This window comes from Haliotis rufescens, unplaced genomic scaffold (assembly GCF_023055435.1).
Source record: "Haliotis rufescens isolate VD_foot unplaced genomic scaffold, xgHalRufe1.0.p SCAF_5, whole genome shotgun sequence".
Taxonomy (NCBI): Eukaryota; Metazoa; Mollusca; class Gastropoda; order Lepetellida; family Haliotidae; genus Haliotis; species Haliotis rufescens.
In genome coordinates this window covers 18,640,888-18,661,507 of record NW_025964223.1, presented here as the reverse complement: position 1 = coordinate 18,661,507, position 20,620 = coordinate 18,640,888, and the positions used below count along the sequence as shown (strand labels likewise).

The following is a 20,620-nucleotide window of genomic DNA, read 5'->3' as shown; positions in this document are numbered from 1 at the left end:
TGATTGACAACCGTCTTCAGGCTCTGAAAGACAGTCCTGTCAAAAACGTCATCGGCGACGATTTGGGATTGTTTACCAATCCCAAGTCGAATAAAATATGTTTAAACTAGTTCAGTGGTGTAAGTTGTTTATTTACATACGTCCTCAGTCTATACCTATGTTGGAAAGTGATGTAAACAAAGATCTAAGGTGACTGTAATGGTATTATTTAGCATATGTTGAACTCGTGCAACGATTGTTCTCTAATATAATATAAATTCAAGTTCGTACCGTGTAATGAAAATGACAGAACGTACGACTTTACGCCGAAATACATTCTCGACTGAGATTAGGTTGTAGCGATTCACATAACTGACAAGATGAATTTTCTTTACACATAAAGTAGACACAATGTATGGATAACAACGTCTGTAATACTGTAAAAAGCGACGTTGCGGTGTAGATCGTTATACCGTTGTCAAGCAAGTATAGCGGTATAAGGATCTACACCGCAACAGTACTTTGCTTTTTACAGTAGCAAAGAAATTGTTATCCATAAATTGTGTCTACTTTGTCATCCGCCAACTTCTAAGTAATGCCTATCAAACAATTCTTTACACATATTGAAATTCACAAAAGTATGAAAATGGATTCGTTAACAAGCTGATCTTCATATCGTGTGGTAAAAGAACTCCATGACAGTGCACTTTCGTAATTAGATGTCACCTAGAAAGCTTCTGGGGCGGTCGTGTAGCCTAGTGGTTAAAGCGTTCGCTCGTCACGCCGAAGACCCGGGCTCGATTCCCGACATGGGTACAATGTGTGAAGCCCATATCCGGTGTCCCCCGCCGTGATATTGCTGGAATATTGCTAAAAGCGGCGTAAAACCATACTCACTCACTAGAAAGCTTCTGCACTCACACACTTCATTGAGGTGAGGTTCGCGTCCAAGATTATTGCACTTATGTAGCGACGTGCATGCACGTGTGTGTGTGTGTGTGTGTGTGTGTCTGTGTGTGTGTGTGTGTGTGTGGCTGCTTGTACTAGTCCGGACTGATGCCGATTTATAGTGCTATCCCACTGGGATACCATGCTGCAGTTTAACATGAATATCCTACTCAGACACAGTTTACTGACTCCGAGCCGACCAGTCCTTGTTTTAGCCCCTAAATGCCGAGCGCCAGACAGGGTAGCATCAAGTACCATCTTTTGGTATGACGCGACCGGGGATCGAACCCCGGAACTTCCGCTCTCCGGGCGGACGCTCTAACACAAGACCACGGAGGCGGTCTCAGCCAATCATAAAACAGTAGTCTGTCAATGGGCGTGGCCTTATGTATTTTCGGTTTACGAAAGAAAATTGCTCGATTATTAATGGTAACCCAATAATCATCATCATCATCGTCATCATGTCAGCTTTAGTTAAATTCTAATCTGCTGGTTCCACGTTTAACGTTTGAACTTCAAGCCCACATGTTGTCTCCTTACATCCATCACGATCATTCTGTCCTTGTATGAAGGAACTTTTTGAAAACAGTAAAATATTACTGTGGTAAAAAACCCAAATCATTCAAAGTTTCAAAGAAGGGTAACCTTTCTTACCAAGGGGGTGCAGTTGCATTATTTCATATGATCATACATTCAGTTTTTTTTTTATTGTAATCGTGTTTAAAATATTTTTCGTTTGGAGTTCTCTTGGAAAGCAAATATCAAAGTATAACATTTTCAAGACCGCCTTACACGAATGTGTAAATCTAACCTACTTTGCGCTGAATGGACTACTATGTGAATTTGAAAGGGGAGTAACTCTGGCGTCACTCTCTCGGTGTGTTAGTGAAATGACTACTTGGCCTAGGCCCAAAAAAGACTTTGTCTAGCGGGCGATTTGAATCATATGAATGGGAACACGAATGCAATTAAATGTTAACCAAATTTGTAGCACATAACCAGTATTCTATTGGGTACACCCGTCGTAAATTACCATGTGGTATAGTAGTAATAGGAATAATTATCATGCTATTAATATTTTGGTGAAATAAATAAAACACCCTTGACAACTTTCATGACAGTGATCTCCCCTTGTTGGTCACTTGCCACCCACTGATTGACTTTGCTAAATGGTACGTAGCCCTCTTTTAAATAAACAACATGAATGTCGGTATGAATGTCACTTTCTGAATGACAATAATTACTTTTGTTTTATTACGTTCTACTGAACCAAGATCGGTAACTCTCTATCTACATAGGTGGCGCCGTCACGCGCACGTGAGATTCGTGCACACGTGCGAGGACATGAAAACATTATTGATACTTAACACTCGTTGATGGCGACCGTCAATGCACGGGAAATGAACCAAACCTACGTCCGTTCCTGATAACACGTGTGAGTTGAGTGGCGGTATATATAGGCCTATGCAGTTTTCCATTTCAAGATGCTCTCTTCTAGAACAGCTGTAGAACGACACATCTATGACATCAGAGCCAGTATGTGATCATGCTAGTTTGTCAGCGTCAGAATGAATCTGACATGTTGTACACCATTCAACGTTTCACAATGGAACACGAGTACAGCCACACACTTGATTTCATATTGTTGTAGAAAGTGGTTAATAACTTCTTAGAAAGGAATCTCAGGTAGAATCATGACATCATGAGCATCGATCCACGCAATTAGGATATGATGTCATGCATCAACCAAGTCAGCGAATAAATAGTAAACAATCATAAAGTTACCAACTTGTAGGCAAATATCTTTGAAGCATAACAAAATATGACTTGGGCCTACAAGTTTATGATTGTATAATAGTTACTCGCTGACTTGGTTGATGCATGATATCATATACTAATTGTGTGGATTGATGCTCATGACGTCAATCACTGGATTGTCTAATCCAGACGCCGTCATATAGCTGGAATATTGCTGCGTTAAACAACAAACAAAACACCAAAACTTGGCAACTGCTATAGAATGTTTTCCACTATTTCTATTACAGGATCCTAGGGCTAAGGATAGACTTGGGGGTGACCTAATCCAATCCTGCATAAATATATATTTTCTGATACTAAATAATGTTTGAGATATATCTTTGTTTTATGATACTATATTGATTGGCGACGGATTCTATAATTTCACCGAAAGTACAACCATATGCTACAATAACTGTGTTCTTGGCCTTATTATGAAAACTAACCTTAACAAAACCATGCCTAGCCTCCCTCTCCCAAGTCATTATTATAAGAACACTGAGACCCAAACTGTCCACTAACCTAGTGCATAAGTTAGCACCATGAATTTGTGATGGTTATTATTTGAAATACCTGAAGATTACGTTAAGCACTGAATGCCTTAAGATTATTATTACTTGAGACCTTGGGCTGGGACTGGTAACTGGGGTACTTGGGTCGGATGGGTACTTAGTGGGACACGGAGCCGCCTCCATGGTCTAGTGGTAGAGTGTCCGCCCGGAGAGCGGAAGGCCCGGGGTTTCGATCCCCGACCGCGTCATACCAAAAGACGTTAAAAGATAGTACTTGTTGTTACCCTGTCTGGCGCTCGGCATAAGGGTCTAAAACAAGGACTGGTCGGCTCGGAGTCAGTATACTGTGTCTGAGTGGGGTATTCATGGTTAACTGCGGCATGGTATCTCAGTGAGCTAGCACTATAAATCAGCATCAGTCTGGACTAGTACAAGCAGCCACACACACACACACGTGCATGCACGTCGCTATATAAGTGCAATAATCTTGGACGCGACGTTAAACCCCATTTCACCTCACCTAGTAGGTCACGGGTACCCACAGGACCACCCTGACCCATGGTAGTCAAGTGATATAACTCCATGGTTACGCTACATGTAACTAATGTTCACATTTCTTTCTGACTTTTATATGTTTAAATAAAGCTTCAGTCAACTTCAGTGTATGCATGACCAGGTTATTTTATAGTGCACCTAAATACCTTTTGCCTGGGCTCTAGTCAAATTCCAAATTGGAACTTTTGGTCCTATCTCTGGACCTGCAGCGGGTACCTGGGTAGGGTTGGGTAATAGGAGGTTGGGCAGTAAATTTGGACTCATCCCTGCCTAGACTGACATTTAGCCCCAGAAATAAAGTTAGAAAAATTATATCTACTAAATAAAAATAAAAAATCCAAATAGAGCTCAGAACAATCCTTAATTACAGGAGCTGAGGCAATCTAGACCTGCCAAATAATTTTAAACTTGAGTTGGGCTCCCTTTTCAATTTCTTCTCGCGGATCTGGGAGACTGACTAGTCCCAGCTCTACCTTAGACATTCATTATTTTAGGTCAACACTGATTGGTGACGTGCACCTGGTGCGGAAAAGTTCAATAAGTCTCTAAAATGTCATGGGGACTTGTCACCAAATCTATGGTTTTATTCTTAACATAAGCTTAGTTAACTGTGGGGTTAGAAGCTACCAACCCAACTCACTCACTCACACTGTCACAGAACAGATTAAACATTTACTAACCATGCCTAGAACAAATATGTTTAGATTTGTCTTGACTTGTCATAAGACACTGTCTTACAGGGTGGAAACTGATTTCTGTCATCTAATTGTGGACCGAACTGAACACCTTTAATATCCAATGACCAAAATAATAGTCAACCACGTACATGAATGTTTAATGCCTGCCCACTGAGCATCTCTTGGCCACACCTAGACCTGCAGATTTACGTTGACAGTAGGTTGATAAGAGATGGTGGTCAGTTGTTTATACTTATACCCATTCTAATAACTTCTTCACTGATGATAGTTACCGGAACAAAAAAGACCCGTGAAGAATCCGGGGTAGAATAGGTCTTCAGCAACCCATACTTGCCATAAAAGGCGACTATGCTTGTCGATATAGGCGACTAATGGGATCGGGTTGTCAGGCTTGCTGACTTGGTTGATACATGTCATCGATCCTGCGTGGATAGATGTTCATGATATTAATCACTGGATTGTCGGTCTAGACTCGATTATTTACAGACCGCGTCATATAGCTGGAATATTGCTGAGTGCGGCGTTAAACAACGAACCAACCAACCAACTGTAACTTAAATTTGTCCCGATTTAATTTCAGGGTCCTTTCACAATGTCGTGGGATCCCTTATCAAACATGGACTTCTCACTGAATTGGTGCAACGTCCCCAACATGGACTACCTCGCCAACCATTACAACATGGTTACCCGCAATGTCAAGAAGAGAGTTAAAGGTCATCCAGGACAAGAATCCCCACGGTACTTTCGCCCCAGATTCAGACCCCCGTATCCAATGAGGCCTCCAACATTGCCACAGCCCCATTGGTACAGACCGGACCAGAACGATGGATCAAACACATCTGAGGGGGGATACAGTTGCATGGGGGATAACTCCAGGAGTCCCCCAGGGGTGAGTGGGGTATAATTCTTGTAATGTGCTTGTTGTGTTCATTGTGTGGCACCCTCAGGAAATGAATTGCTTTTGATATAACTGACACATCATTTCATTTGGTATTACTGGTATCTTGCATTGGAAACCATGGTAACAAGGGACAGAGCTCCAGATAAGCTTTTGGTGTTGTGGGTATTTTACCCATGCATTTTAAAATCACTGCGTATCAGTAATTCTATCTGAGTTTTCAAATTTCTCTTACCCACTAGTTTTTACACATGTGGGTATTTAAGTTAAATATGTAAAAACACTAGTCATCTAGTCCCTGCAAACTGGTGCAGTGTGGGTCCGAGAGCTTTGTAGGACTCAAAAATACCCACGATACTTCCACAGGAAAGTGTGATGGCAAATGATCATGATGTAACTGTCATCGTGGAGTTTGGCAAGGTTGACGGAATGCCCGTTTATAATTTCAAAATAAGTTGCTGATTTGCGAATCGAATACGCAGTGTTACTTCACAATATTTTGATGATACGCACAAGTTTTATTTTTGTAGCGTATCTGTAAAGTTCGTTGCGTATTTGAGACGCTTGGATTTTATTTTACTGCGTATTTCTGTTTTTCTGATGCGTATTTTACGCAGATACGCAGCTTATCTGGAGCCCTGAAGGGATAACTATCGGGGCTATTTTCACTATTGCGATTTTATTGTAATTAAGGGTGCGCAGTATTACTGGTATATCGGTAAACTGAGGTTCATTCTTACCATGATACGCATTACAATATCATGTTCGGTATACCAGGTGATTTCAAATAGCGATTTATATTGTGTGCTTAATGATAAACACTTGCCAAATACACGTACCTTCGAAATGTTCCGTAATTCCAAAATGCAAGTTCCAATTCTGGAGTTCTCCTGTGGCAGTGGTGGAACACTAAGTCATCACTGTCCTGGAGCGTTCATCCTTGTGTACTATTGAATGAGTAAACATTATGCTGTTCCAGCATCTTGGTATTTTTTCATTTATGAACATCAACTCCTGCATTGATATTTCAAATTGCTTCTGAATTCAAAATTATGAATCATACAATATATCGTGATATGTATTTCAATACAGCCTTGTGCATTGTAAAATATTGTGACACACTTTAAACCTCCAATACCCATCCCAATTTGCAATAGTACACCACACTATTGTAATAGTATTGAGATAGTTGTGCCCAAACACTATTGTAATAGTATCGAGCTAGGTGTGCCCAAACACTATTGTAATAGTATCGAGCTAGTTGTGCTCAAACACTATTGTAATAGTATTGAAATAGTTGTGCCCAAACACTATTGCAATAGTATTGAGCTAGTTGTGCTCAAACACTATTGTAATAGTATTGAAATAGTTGTGCCCAAACACTATTGTAATAGTATTGAGATAGTTGTGCCCCACACTATTGCAATAGTATTGAGGTAGTTGTGCCCAAGCACTATTGTGATACATATTGAGATAGTTGTGCCCAAACACTATTGCAATAATATTGAGATAGGCCTTGGCGTGTTGTCATGCTGAACTGACACAGCTTTTGGTTTGTGCAGTATATACAAGTCATATCTCCCGTCACCTTGCAGCAAATAGGACTCCTAATTGACTTCCTTCAGACATTCACTGATTCTTTGATGTCATGTTTTTCAGTTGTACCCACAATATTGGAATGGTATTGAACAAGTGGCACCACCAAATGATGTCCAATTTACAGAGGATGTATCCCTGACCTGGAACGCCGACCCATCCGCATATTTCGAGGGCCTTGAACAAACTGTTCCTCCGTGTAACAACCAGCTTTCAGAAGATTGGTCCGTGTCCTGGTGTTCTGACCTATCCGAACAACTGTTTCCCCGGCAACCGTTTCCCCAGACACCATTTTCCCAGCAACCATTTCCCCAGCAACAGTTCCTGGCTCCCAATCCAGCTCCAATGCAGTACCCAGTTCCTCAGTCACCACAGTGGATCCATGGCCCAATGCGTCGTAGACATAACAAGAACAAGGTTGGTATCTAAAAAATGAACACGAACAGAAATGTTATTAATCCAACAATCGATGCATTCCAATTGTCCATTGGCAATGATGAGTAGATGAGCAGTTGTTGTAGATGTCATGTAGAATGCAGAGTTGTGTCCCTTAATCAAACCAGAATCCTATGAGCACTGTTTCGAATCCTAGATTCTCCCTTGTTAATACCGCCTCCGTGGTCTAGTTGTAGAGCATCCACCTGGAGAGCGGAAGGTCCAGGGTTTGATCCCCGGCCGTGTCACACCAAAAGACTTTAAAAGATGGTACTTGTTGTTACCCTGTCTGGCACTTGGCTAAATATTTGGGGGCTAAAACAAGGACTGGTCGGCTCGGAGTCCATATACTGTTTGTTTGTTGTTTAACGCAACATTCAGCAATATTCCAGCTATATGACGGCGGTCTGTAAATAATAGAGTCTGGACCGGACAACCCAGTGATTGACATCATGAGCATTGATCTACGCAATTGGGATGCGATGACATGCATCAACCAAGTCATTTGGCTATGCTGTGTCTGATATGTAGGTATTCATGTTTAACCATTGCATGATATCTCAGTGTGCTAGCACTATAAATTGGCATCAGTCTGGACTAGTACAAGCAGCCACACTCCATTACTTACAGGCTGCCACAATATAGCTGAAATATTGCTGAATTTAGCATTAAACAATAAAGAGACAGACCTATGCATGGCATACAAGGCGACTTAACGGATTGGATCGTCAGGCTTGGAGACTTTGTCGATAGTGTCATTGTACCCCTGGGTCGAGGATCATCACAAATTATCAGTAACTGGGGTGTCTGGTAAACACTTAATCATATTCAGGCGCCCATTGTAATAATGCTGAAATATTGCTGAGAGAGGTGTTTTATCATGGTTTCCCTTATGTATGTTCAGAAGAGACTAGACGAGCCCTACACGCGGCCCCCCACCTCTGCTGCCGTCAGTCAGACTATCACCACCCAGCTCAGACAGATGAAGCCCTTCCTCCAGTCCCTGTTAGTGGCATGGAAGCAGGACAAGCTGGATCTAGCTGCCATCTGTGTGGCCGTGTACGACGACGACAACGCTCTCACCAACATCTTGTGGCTGGACAAGCCGGGCACTCACGCCTTAACGTTGTTTGGGGACAAGGGAGTCAAGATTGAGGCGTATGGCCTTGGGAAGGTCGGGAAGAGCAGTGGAGCCTTTTATGTTTCAGTCAGTGGCAGGAAAACTGTGAAACTGACACTTTCTAAAGGTGAGTGGAATGGCTGATCCTTTTCATTTGCTCCAACATTTCTGATTCTTTGTTCCCGTATTGTGAATATATAAATAAATTATGATGGATTCAGTGGCATTTGATTGGCTAAACAAGCAGTTTTGTCTCCGTTTGTTTCCATAGACAAACGGAAATAGGCCACGTCCACTAGTGGACTACTGTTTCCTGATTGGCTGATAATAGAATGGGTGGGGCTTGTGCTGCATTATTGTGTTGAACGATGTCACTGATTTCGCATTAATGTCTTCAGTTTTGTGTGTTCATAAAAAAATTATTAAATTTTTGTTGTGTTCGGTGAATATCCTGCATTTTGATAAGCTGAATACTACTAAGTTTAGCTACGCGGATTCATACAGTTTTCACATTGGTTTACGATTCATACCTCACTGAACCGTAATAAAAAATACAGTCTATCCTTAATAAGCAGCCTGTGAAGTTATTATTGTTATGTATTTACTTTTATGTTAATAGAGATTTAAATGTAGGTGGGAACACTAAATCCACATGAACGTAGGACTTACAGTGTGCACAATGACTTTTTAAACTTTATACTTCTGTGAACACCAAAAAAATATTGAAGTCAATTTGTAAATTGTACAAAGTTCAAGTTCAAGTTCAAAGTATGTAAGTTCAAGGCCATAAGGTGTGTTTGTGTGAATGACACTGATTAGAGTTGTTCTGGATGTTGGTTGGTTGGGTTGTTGTTATACGCCGCACACAGCAATATTCCAGCTATATGATGGCTGTCTGTAAATAAATGAGTTTGGACCAGAAAATCGATGACATGCATCCAACAAGTCAGAGAGTTTGACCACCCGATCCCGTTAGTCGACTTTTATGACCAGCATAGTCGCCTCAACTTCTATAGGGAGCCATATTTCCTGTGAAGAGTTGCGCCCTGTAAGTTAACAGGAACCCTACGGCAAGCATGGGTTGCGGAAGACCTATTCTTCCCCGGATCTTCACGGGTCTGTTCTGGATGTGTTTGAGCATGTTGCAGGATGAGTTTCAGCCATTGCAGATATTCAAGAGGTACATGCTCAACTCACTCAGGCCTCATAGTTGCGACTAAAACGGTTGCCAATGCGACCTAAATTTCAATTTGTCTACAGTCTCAAATTCAGAGGTCGCAAAATGACTACCTTGAAAAAATCTTGTGGCGACTAAATTCTATTGCTACTCATATGTAGACACACAAAAAAACCAACATGTCTGCTACTAATTGTACTCACAAATAATTCCTCCTAAAGTCAACAATGAACTGAAATATACTGAACAACAAAAGTTCCTGTGACATTGAATAAGATTTAATGCAAAGTTATGTTTTTTACCAAATCTGAAACAATTTCGGTTTGCAACAGATAAAAGACTCCTGTAAGTGTTCAAATGGTTTCATTTGCCATACTGACTTCAGAAAATGCGTGATCTGATAAAAAACATGAACATGCCAAAATGTCAATTTACAAATCCATAGCATGTGTGTCCACCTCTGGTTGCGATGCAAGCAACACATCTTCATCCCATGGAATGGCCAGGCATCACACAAAGTCCTGTGGGATACCTGTCCATATCTGCTGGAGCACATTTCAAAGTTCCTGGAGTGTCTGTGGAACACGTGGTTGACGTTGAAGGCGCCGATCCATCTCATCCCACATGTGCTTGATTGGTGAGAGATCAGGGGAGCGAGCCGGCCAGGGGATGACATTCAAAAACAGTAGAACAACAGGGCGATGATCTCGTCAAGGTAGCGCTGACCATTGAGATTTCCCTCTACCACTATCAAACGGGTCCTCTGTCTTGCTGTAATCCCACCCTATACCATACTGCTGCAGCCCAAACGGATCTTCTTCCATGACACAATGATTGACGTAATGTTCACCTCGACATCAGTACACACGAATCCGTCCATCGTTGTGGCTGAGGTGAAAACGAGACTCGTCAGTGAATAGAACTTGTCCCCACTGCAAGGCCGTCCAGGGTAGACGCTGACGCGACGACGTATGGTTTGTGAAAGGCCAGGGATGCTTCTTGCAGTCACTGTTGCTGTCTGGAATCAGTATCGTAGGTGTGTTGTTCGTATCCAGTTGTCTTGTCGATTATTGGTTACGAGTGGCCTGCCACTCCAAGGATGGTCTCTGGCTGCATTTGTCTGTTGCCAACGTTGCCATAAACACCAAATGGTGTTTCTGTGGACGTTAATTTGTCTAGCAACATCACATTGACTCGATCCTGCTTCATACCAATGGCTCGTAGACGCTCATTTACGGACAGGCGTGGCATTTCGGAATGTTGAATAATTGCGTCATTTTGTTGTTTTTCTGAGTGGTTGTTGTCAGCACAATCATAAACAATGCATAGGGAATCCCGTTAACGCACATATTTTTATACTCATTCTTGGGTAGTGAAATGCATGGGGCTTGCATAAAAGTCAACTTTTGCATGGAATGCATGCTTTTTTGTAGCAGTTGCGTTTTTGTGACTTGATTCCATACAGGTACTACAATATTGAAAACCAAACTTTACTTGTTTGAAAAATACACTAAAATATTGGTGTCACAGGAACTTTTGTTGTTGAGTATACATTAATAATAATATATTAATATTAATGAGTGTTTTATTTTATTTGATAGTTTATTAGATAAGGAAAGGTATACCTATATGATATAGTAACATAAATTGCATCATTGTTCGAGTCACAAATAACAAAACTCAAGAACAGCATGTACAGTTTCCACTAATATACAATACCAAGACTAATGCTATGACTTGTACATGTAATAGTTATTTGATAAAAGATAATTTCAAATGCCTTTGGCTACCTACAATATTGGCTTGACTTCTTGATTTTTGCACTGGCTACCTGGAAAAAAATACTTGTAGCCATATGACCATATGACTAATTAAACTTTGAGGCCTGTCACTAGAACTCCACTAAAGACTTCTTGTTGTTTTCCATAAGAGCTGAGATTGATCAAGGCTAGAAAATTGAATGATTATGTCTGTGATAGTGAAGATAGGCTGTCAGTTTGGCATTTTTAGACACAATTATGAAAAAAAACAAAATCCAGTCAAACCTTGCTTTAATTGTCTTAATAATAACGGGGGCATGGGTGGCCCAGTCGTCTAAGGTACTGTGCAGAGTTGCGTCCCTTGGGCACGCCAGAAACCTATGATTGTGGGTTCGAATCCCGGTTCGCCCCGATTATGTTTCTAGGTTTGTCAGTACCATTCCCGTGCTCGTGGGTTTCACCGAAGTGGTAAACGTCTGAGACCTGCATCACTTCGGGCTTTCCTCCCACATTAAGCTGACATGCCGTGTCATAACTGGAATACTGTTAAAAGTAGTGTTAAACTCAACTCACTCACTTAATAATAACAATGGGTACCCAAACACTGGTACATTACTGATAGTAGTGTAATGATGTAATGATACAGTATTGTATTCCGATACAAGGCTCAGGATATAATACATTGATTTACAACCCTTGTATCATGATACATACGATACATCACATTACGGTTGCATTGGTGTAAAAACATGTGAATAAAACTGTTCAACAACCAGCTATAGCAGATCCTCTAGGCTTTATTAATTTGCTATAAATAACACATAAACATTCACACTGCCCTTTAGCCTATATGTTTCCACTTTGCAATATCCCATCTTCAATGTCTGAAATTTAGAAACACTTGTTTCAGGGTTGTAGTCATGGTAATTCACCCGCGAAAAGAAAGAATATTCACTTATGAAATATGAGTACTGTTTCGGGATATGAATCATATTGCACCCATAGTATTGGGACAGGTATCGTATCGTGACCTTATTGCAGGACAGTTAAACAGCATTTCGGACTGGTTTGAAACTTTTAACATGCTTTCTTTGCATTTATGTATTTTCAGATTATTCCAAGTGGGAGACTTTAGTGCTGAGGAGGAAGACGTGTGATCGTAGCCTAATGGATGCCCTTGTGATGAAGGTTTGATCCTTTGATGTCACTAATGTATGTGTTGATTTCCAAGTTGAAATGTACAGAACTTGATTGTGAAATTTGTAAATGACCATACAAGATCGATGAACAATTAATAAATTAATGAGGCCCGTGCTCTGCTGTTGAATGAGGCCCGTGCTCGGCTGTTGAATGAGGCCTGTGCTCTGCTGTTGAATGAGGCCTGTGCTCGGCTGTTGAATGAGGCCCGTGCTCGGCTGTTGAATGAGGCCCGTGCTCGGCTGTTGAATGAGGCCCGTGCTCGGCTCTTGAATGAGGCCCATGCTTGGTTCTTGAATGAGGTCTGTGCTCGGCTCTTGAATGAGGCCCGTGCTCGGTTCTTGAATGAGGCCCGTGCTCGGTTCTTGAATGAGGCCCCTGTTCGGCTCTTGAATGAGGTCTGTGCTCGGCTCTTGAATGAAGGAAACAGTAATGGAAGTCGACAATTTCAGATACGTAAACCTGTAAACAAGCCTTTAAGCAGGCTCCTCAGTTGGTCTCATGGGAGGGAAACGAAAGTGTCAGGCGCTTGGACAAACTGTAAACACTGAGGGAAGTCACTCATTATCACTAGCTATCGAGGTCACTAACAAAACTAGCTATTGTATGAGTGCCCAATCAAATTGCAGCCACTTATAATCAACATAACTGCCTATAACAAAATTAATGTCACATAACACTAAGAAAAGTTCCTCTTAACATTGTTGCCTCTTGCAGAGAATTCATCCCATTGGGATTTAGGTGCAGACTACATCCCATTAACCCATGTTTCTTGCAAGACGACTAGAATGGGTATTTGGTGGCTAAAATGGCTGCTGTGTAGAAATAGAACTGTGGAATTGTTAAAGATCAAACTGATGCTTCCCTGGATCGTCCTTGTGAAATTTTCTAAATGGAAAGGCCATGATAATGGATTGTCAGCAATATTAGTCAGATATATGACAGCACTATGTAAATAATTGAGTCTGGACCAGACAATCCAGTGATTGACATTATGAGGACCAATCTGCACAGTTGTGATTTGGTGATGTGCATCAACCAAATCACCAAGTCTGACCACCGGATCACATTCGTGACCTGTTCTAACAGCAAGCATGGGGAGCTGAAGATTAATTCTAACATGGAACTTCAGTAAATTACCTGGAAGTAAACATCTCTTCTAAGAATAAATATGTTCTAAGAGACTTAACAGGTTCCGAGTACCCCATTCTTAGATCCCTGTGGGTATTCTGGGTCAGAATAGGTTCCGAGTACCCCATTCTTAGATCCCTGTGGGTATTCTGGGTCAGAATTGGTTCCCAGTACCCCAATCTTAGATCCCTGTGGGTATTCTGGGATAGAATGGTTCCCAGTACCCCATTCTTAGATCCCTGTGGGTATTCTAGGTCAGAATAGTTCCCAGTACCCCAATCTTAGATCCCTCTGGGTATTCTGGGACAGAATAGGTTCCCAGTACCCCATTCTTAGATCCCTGTGGGTATTCTGGGATAGAATGGTTCCCAGTATCCCATTCTTAGATCCCTGTGGGTATTCTAGGTCAGAATAGTTCCCAGTACCCCAATCTTAGATCCCTGTGGGTATTCTGGGACAGAATAGGTTCCCAGTACCCCATTCTTAGATCCCTGTGGGTATTCTAGGTCAGAATAGTTCCCAGTACCCCACTCTTAGATCCCTGTGGGTATTCTGGGACAGAATAGTTCCCAGTACCCTATTCTTAGATCCCTGTGGGTATTCTGGGACAGAATAGGTTCCCAGTACCCCATTCTTAGATCCCTGTGGGTATCTTGGGACAGAATAGGTTCCCAGTACCCCATTCTTAGATCCCTGTGGATATTCTGGGACAGAATAGGTTCCCAGTACCCCATTCTTAGATCCCTGTGGGTATTCTGGGACAGAATAGGTTCCCAGTACCCCATTCTTAGATCCCTGTGGGTATTCTGGGATAGAATAGGTTCCCAGTACCCCATTCTTAGATCCCTGTGGATATTCTGGGACAGAATAGGTTCCCAGTACCCCATTCTTAGATCCCTGTGGGTATTCAGGGACAGAATAGGTTCCCAGTACCCCATTCTTAGATCCCTGTGGATATTCCGGGACAGAATAGGTTCCCAGTACCCCATTCTTAGATCCCTGTGGGTATTCTGGGACAGAATAGTTCCCAGTACCCCATTCTTAGATCCTTGTGGGTATTCAGGGACGGAATAGTTCCCAGTACCCCATTCTGAGATCCCTGTGGGTATTCTGGGACAGGTTTCTAGTGCCCCCTGATTGAAAGTATTGCACAGTGATCAATCACAAATTGTCATTCACTCACTCACTCAAGCTGTGACCTGGCTGATGAACACTATGATGAACACTATGATGAACATTGTACCAAATAGATCCAATCCAATTACAAATATTGACGGCAATTCCTTCTTTTTCAGGAATCTTTTCAGATGTTCCCAAAGCTGCTGGTGCAGACCCATTACAAAATGAGTGTTGAAGATCCAGGGGCCCCCACATTGGGACATGGAGGGGTTGATCATTCTGCAAAAGGACCTGTCTTTGAGAAAACGACCACCACAACTACTGCCACATCAGCTCATGGGTCAAGACTCCTTGGCCAAACGCAGAACACCAGCTTACACCAAACAGAAACACATGCTACACTAGTCAGTACACAAGGCTGTATTAAGGTAGTTGTGAAAACCACCACTGGGAACACCCGACACAAACCAATCAAGTCAAAAACTGGTAATGAATGTACCACTGTAAACCGTACACAAGACAATATTTGCAATATCTGGAACAACACAGTGAGGACTTCATGTAATGTTTCTCATGCTGTCAAGCCTTGCCCATTCTTACGCCCTTTATTGTGTTATGATTCACTGTCTGAGTTGTCTGCCCCATCGACCAGCGCAGACGATTCTGACACCGTGAGCAGCAACACGTGCACCTCCCAGTACACACCGATCACTGGCTGGGATGTCACTGATGAGATGAACAGAAATGTCATTACTCAGTCCAGAACAAGGAAACATGGGTCACATCCTACCACTACTGCCATGAATGTTGGTGACATGGGAGCCTCTGGTTTCACCTTGGGTGGAGCTAGCAGGTGTGGTGTTGCCACGGGTGGAGCTGGCAGGTGTGGTGTTGCCACAGGTGTTGCTAGCAGGTGTGGTGTTGCCACAGGTGATGCTGTTACTGCCCGTGAAGCTGTTGTCCTTGGCAATGCAGTTTCCAGGGAAAGTGTTGCAGATAGGTTTGCTTTTGTTGTCCTTGATTCTAACGGGTACAGCCTTACTGTGTTGGACAGTGACTTTGAGGGGGAAGTATCTTTAGGTTTTGAAGATTTTGAAACTCTGCAAGCACCTGTGAAGAGGTCAAAGGTTGGAAATGGTGAAGTCAGAGTCTTTGATCAACCAGCTCAACAGAAAGTTGAAAATCTTAAGCCTGGAAGAAAGAGACCTTTTAGTGAATTGAGTAACTCAACAGTTGGTGGTAACCAATTATCTAAGAATGCTAAAAAGAAAAAATTGAGAAAGATAGCAAAAGCTAAAAAGAAGTTAGCCTCAGGTCAGAAGAATGTGAAACGGAAGAGTCCATTGCTGCCTCCAAGAGTTGACCTTGAGGACAGGCAGGTGATGCTTCCAAAAGTTGACCTTGAGGACAGGCAGATGCTGCTTCCAAGAGTTAACCTTGAGGACAGGCAGATGCTGCTTCCAAGAGTTGACCTTGAGGACAGGCAGATGATGCTTCCAAGAGTTGACCTTGAGGACAGGCAGATGCTGCCTCCAAGAGTTGACCTTGAGGACAGGCAGATGCTGCTGCTGTTGCGGTTCCATAAGTCTGGGAAGGTCTACTTCATCCGGGGACGCATGAAGAATGGTGAACTGGACATCCCGTTCTCACTCATTGCATCTGAGAAGTACGAAGCTCGTATGTTCGAGTTGGACAGACAAACAGCATCACTGAGGGCTTTCAGTATCAACAGTGTATCCAGTTTCCTCACCTTCACCACATGTAAGGTTTTATTTAACTTTCTCTTCCTGCTGTTAGATAAAAAATACAATAACCCGAAAATAGACTCCTACGAACTTTTCCAAATGTATTTCTGAAAAAATAATTTAAGCACTTACTGGAGACTGACCTTTTTTTAGTGTGTGAGTGTGTGTGTGTGTGTGTGTGTGTGTGTGTGTGTGTGTGTGTGTGTGTGTGTGTGTGTGTGTGTGGTCGTGGTCGTGGTCGTGGGTGTTGGTGTGGGTGGGTGGTGTGGGTGGATGGTGTGTGTGAGAGAGAGATATTTTTCATGCCGCCCTCATCCATAATCTCAACTCCCATCCTCCCCTTAATAAATGACCACTCCCTAATCGTGAATTTACCTAATCAATCAAAAGAGCCTAAATATTATATTATCACTTTTAACTCCGGTCAAATGGAAAGATAATGGCATTAATGTCCAGTTAATGGTTTACAGACTCTTATAAACTGTTCTTTGATTGGCAGCGCTGACTCTTAAACACCTTGAGATACTACAGGAAATGGCAGAGGATTTTATCTGCAAGAGTCGCTCCAAATACCACCACCTTAAACACTTCTACAGGAACAAGCCCAGGCCTTACTTTGGAGACATCTTGTACAACCACGACGGTGTCATGAAGGCCTACCTGAAGGACCACAATGGAGACCAGGGATCGCCCATCAACGGGAAACTCAATGGTTTGTTTTTCAGTGCATCGGTCCAGTTTTCGACAGGGAAAGTACCTTCAACTTCCTGCTTTGGTGACAAGCGTCTGTACGTTCCTGCTGACGTACTGTTCGATATGGACACCTGCTTGTATTTCACCGACTTCTACTGCACCAGTAGTAGAGGTCCTCACTATGTCACACTAGTGATGACAAGGAAGGGTTCAGATGCAGATGTGTTTTGTCAGACACGCTTGCGTCAGCTGAATCCTTTCAACAACCCCTTCCTGTATAAAGAAAACTCAGTGTATGGTTGGCAGGTATTCACATGCACATGCTCGGTTTGCTTGAATATTGAAGTGTTTTACACAGAAAATGTGGACATTGGGTGGCTGTTAGACAGACATAGGAATGATGCGTATTTTGAAAATGTCGAAACATTTGGGCAAGGACATAGCTCTCTTATGGGCATTCCAAAGAATACCAGATGCAATTTGTGCAACCTTCAGTTGGGTTTGCCCTCGACAAAAAGACAGCACAAGTAGACAGTTGTCAAGTGAAGACCAATAGCAATGTTAGAGGATGTTATGAAGAATATCATGCTGGTCAGGTATTACATATATGGTTTAACATGGGATTAAACTCATTGAGATATTTGTCTGTATAGTTCAGCGTCAGTGATTGGTGAAGGTGTTAGTTTGAAAAGATTAGTTCACAATTCTTTACACTATGACGAAAGACTTGTCGGGATCATGTGAATCTTGTTTCAGGTTTCATAATGATATATTTTGAGTAATATTTCAAAATTCCTTGAACAAACGGAAATATGAAATTATCAGATTTTTTTCCACGTGGTATGTCTGAATGTAACCGTGTTGTCAATGGGTCAAAGATGCCATTTGAAATCCGACTGACCAGAATTAGTGTTCTGGGATAATTTTACCAGCTGTTTCCCACCTGATGTTAATACACTTCTTGCCAGCTGGGTAGAGTGCACTGGAGAGTACCTGCCGACCTTGCAAGTTCTTATGAACTTCTGAAGTGTTCAAAGTTTGTTATCAGCATATTTTGTTTGAATATATCATTTTTATTATCATTTTTTATTTTAATGTTGTTTTCTATATTACCTTTTCACTCTTCCCATCATTCCCCTCCCATCATCCCATCATTCCCCTCCCATCATCCCATCATTCCCCTCCCATCATCCCATCATTCCCCCCCATCATCCCATCATTCCCCTCCCATCATCCCATCATTCCCCTCCCATCATCCCATCATTCCCCTCCCATCATCCCATCATTCCCCCCCATCATCCCATCATTCCCCTCCCATCATCCCATCATTCCCCTCCCATCATACCAGTGTTCCATTCTATACTTGGCCAAGGGACTTCAAAGAAAGGCCTTGATTTTTATCAGAAAAGTTATCCAGTCACTAGGTCTGACCTTACTGGCAATATCTTTATGCCTACTAATGTAAGACCTTAACCAAGTCGACTGCTCTTCCCATTTAGTGCTCATGTTTCAACCCTACAATAAGTGCCAAGCCCCACCCTGTCCATACCCTTTATGCACCCTAACCCAGGTGTCCTAATCATTAATGCGCCCTTACCCAGTTGTCCCTGATACCTTTATTGCTGGGGCTAGGTGTCTATACTCTTATGCACAGTTATCCAGGTGTCCGTTTACGCAGATGTGCATACCCATACCCTTACTGCACCCTTCCTCATGTGTCCCTAATACCCTTACTGCACCCTTCCTCATGTGTCCCTAATACCCTTACTGCACCCTTCCTCATGTGTCCCTAATACCCTTACTGCACCCTTCCTCATGCGTCCCTAATACCCTTACTGCACCCTTCCTCATGCGTCCCTTATACCCTTACTGCAACCTTCCTCATGTGTCCCTAATTCCCTAAATGCATCTTTACCCATGTGTCCCTAATACCCCAAATGCATCCTTACCCATGTGTCCCTAATACCCCAAATTCATCCTTACTCATGTATCCCTATATGCATCCTTACTCCTGTGTCCCTAATCCCCTATATGCATCCTTACTCCTTTGTCCCTAATCCCCTATATGCATCCTTACTCCTGTGTCCCAAATCCCCTATATGCATCCTTACTCCTGTGTCCCTAATCCCCTATATGCATCCTTACTCCTGTGTCCCTAATCCCCTTTATGCATCCTTACTCCTGTGTCCCTAATCCCCTATATGCATCCTTACTCATGTCACTAATCCCCTATATGCATCCTTACTCGTGTCACTAATACCCAAAATGCATCCTTACTCATGTGTCCCTAAAAGCCTTATTGCATTATTATCCGAGTGGCCATATCTTAAATGCACGTTTACTCAGATGTGCATACCCTAATATCACCCTAAGCCAGGTGTCCATATCCTTAATTCACCCTAAGCCAGGTGTCCATATCCTTAATTCACCCTAAGCCAGGTGTCCATATCCTTAATTCACCCTAAGCCAGGTGTCCATATCCTTAATTCACCTTAAGCCAGGTGTCCATATCCTTAATTCACCTTAAGCCAGGTGTCAATATCCTTAATTCACAAATTCACCCTAAGCCAGGTGTCCATATCCTTAATTCACCCTAAGCCAGGTGTCCATATCCTTAATTCACCCTAAGCCAGGTGTCCATACCCCTAATTCACCCTAAGCCAGGTGTCCATATCCTTAATTCACCTTAAGCCAGGTGTCCATATCCTTAATTCACCCTAAGCCAGGTGTCCATACCCTTAATTCACCCTAAGCCAGGTGTTCACTATTGCCCACGTGTCCCTTCCCATTGGCTCATGCCTTCACCTCTTTTACCTACGTTACCCAGGGACGTAAATATGCATCTTTAGCATGTATAGTTAATTGTCAATCGTGTTTTTTCTGTGACGATATATCTGAATGTTCAGGTATTGCCATGAAAGCGTGCAGCATTTACATTATTTTGAGTGGTTATGGTTGGTGCTATGAATGAATGAGGATATTGCATTGTCTCTGTCAGACACGGTGTACTGTGCTGAAGTTGTGTGTACCTGTCTACTGGAATATTTTAAGCATGTATATGTTCTGACATTACATATTCCATTGTTAAAACATACGTTTTATATTCTATGAAAATGTTTTTTCTCTATTTGAGTTTTGTTTTCATTGATAGCACCTTTTTTTTTTTATCTATATATCTATCTATCTATCATACCTAGGCTGGCGACATGTGAAGATCCGGGTTAGAATAGGTCTACAGCAACCCATGCTTGCCATAAAAG

At 42.3% G+C, this 20,620-nt stretch overlaps 1 protein-coding gene across 2 annotated transcripts; it reads left to right on the top strand.

Annotated features, from left to right (window-relative positions):
* Positions 1-5,075: 5,075 nt before the first annotated feature.
* LOC124145244 lies at positions 5,076-20,485 on the top strand. Of its 2 annotated transcripts, none has more exons than XM_048384620.1 (6): positions 5,076-5,378; positions 7,047-7,400; positions 8,323-8,665; positions 12,587-12,663; positions 15,099-16,683; positions 17,167-20,485. In XM_048384620.1, exons 1-6 carry the CDS (start codon positions 5,082-5,084, stop codon positions 17,889-17,891), a joined length of 3,381 nt encoding a protein of 1,126 aa, XP_048240577.1. In that variant the 5' UTR covers positions 5,076-5,081; the 3' UTR covers positions 17,892-20,485. The 2 variants fall into 2 exon arrangements, with proteins under 2 accessions (XP_048240577.1, XP_048240576.1); XM_048384619.1 differs by having other exon boundaries at positions 5,076-5,387.
* The last annotated feature ends 135 nt before the right edge of the window (positions 20,486-20,620 follow it).

Coding starts and splice junctions, on each gene's coding strand:
- LOC124145244 (XM_048384619.1), top strand. CDS start 5,082: ATGTCGTGGGATCCCTTATCAAACATGGACTTCTCACTGAATTGGTGC. Junction 5,388..7,046: donor GTCCCCCAGGGGTGAGTGGG/GTATAATTCTTG, acceptor CATGTTTTTCAG/TTGTACCCACAATATTGGAA. Junction 12,664..15,098: donor TGGATGCCCTTGTGATGAAG/GTTTGATCCTTT, acceptor CTTCTTTTTCAG/GAATCTTTTCAGATGTTCCC.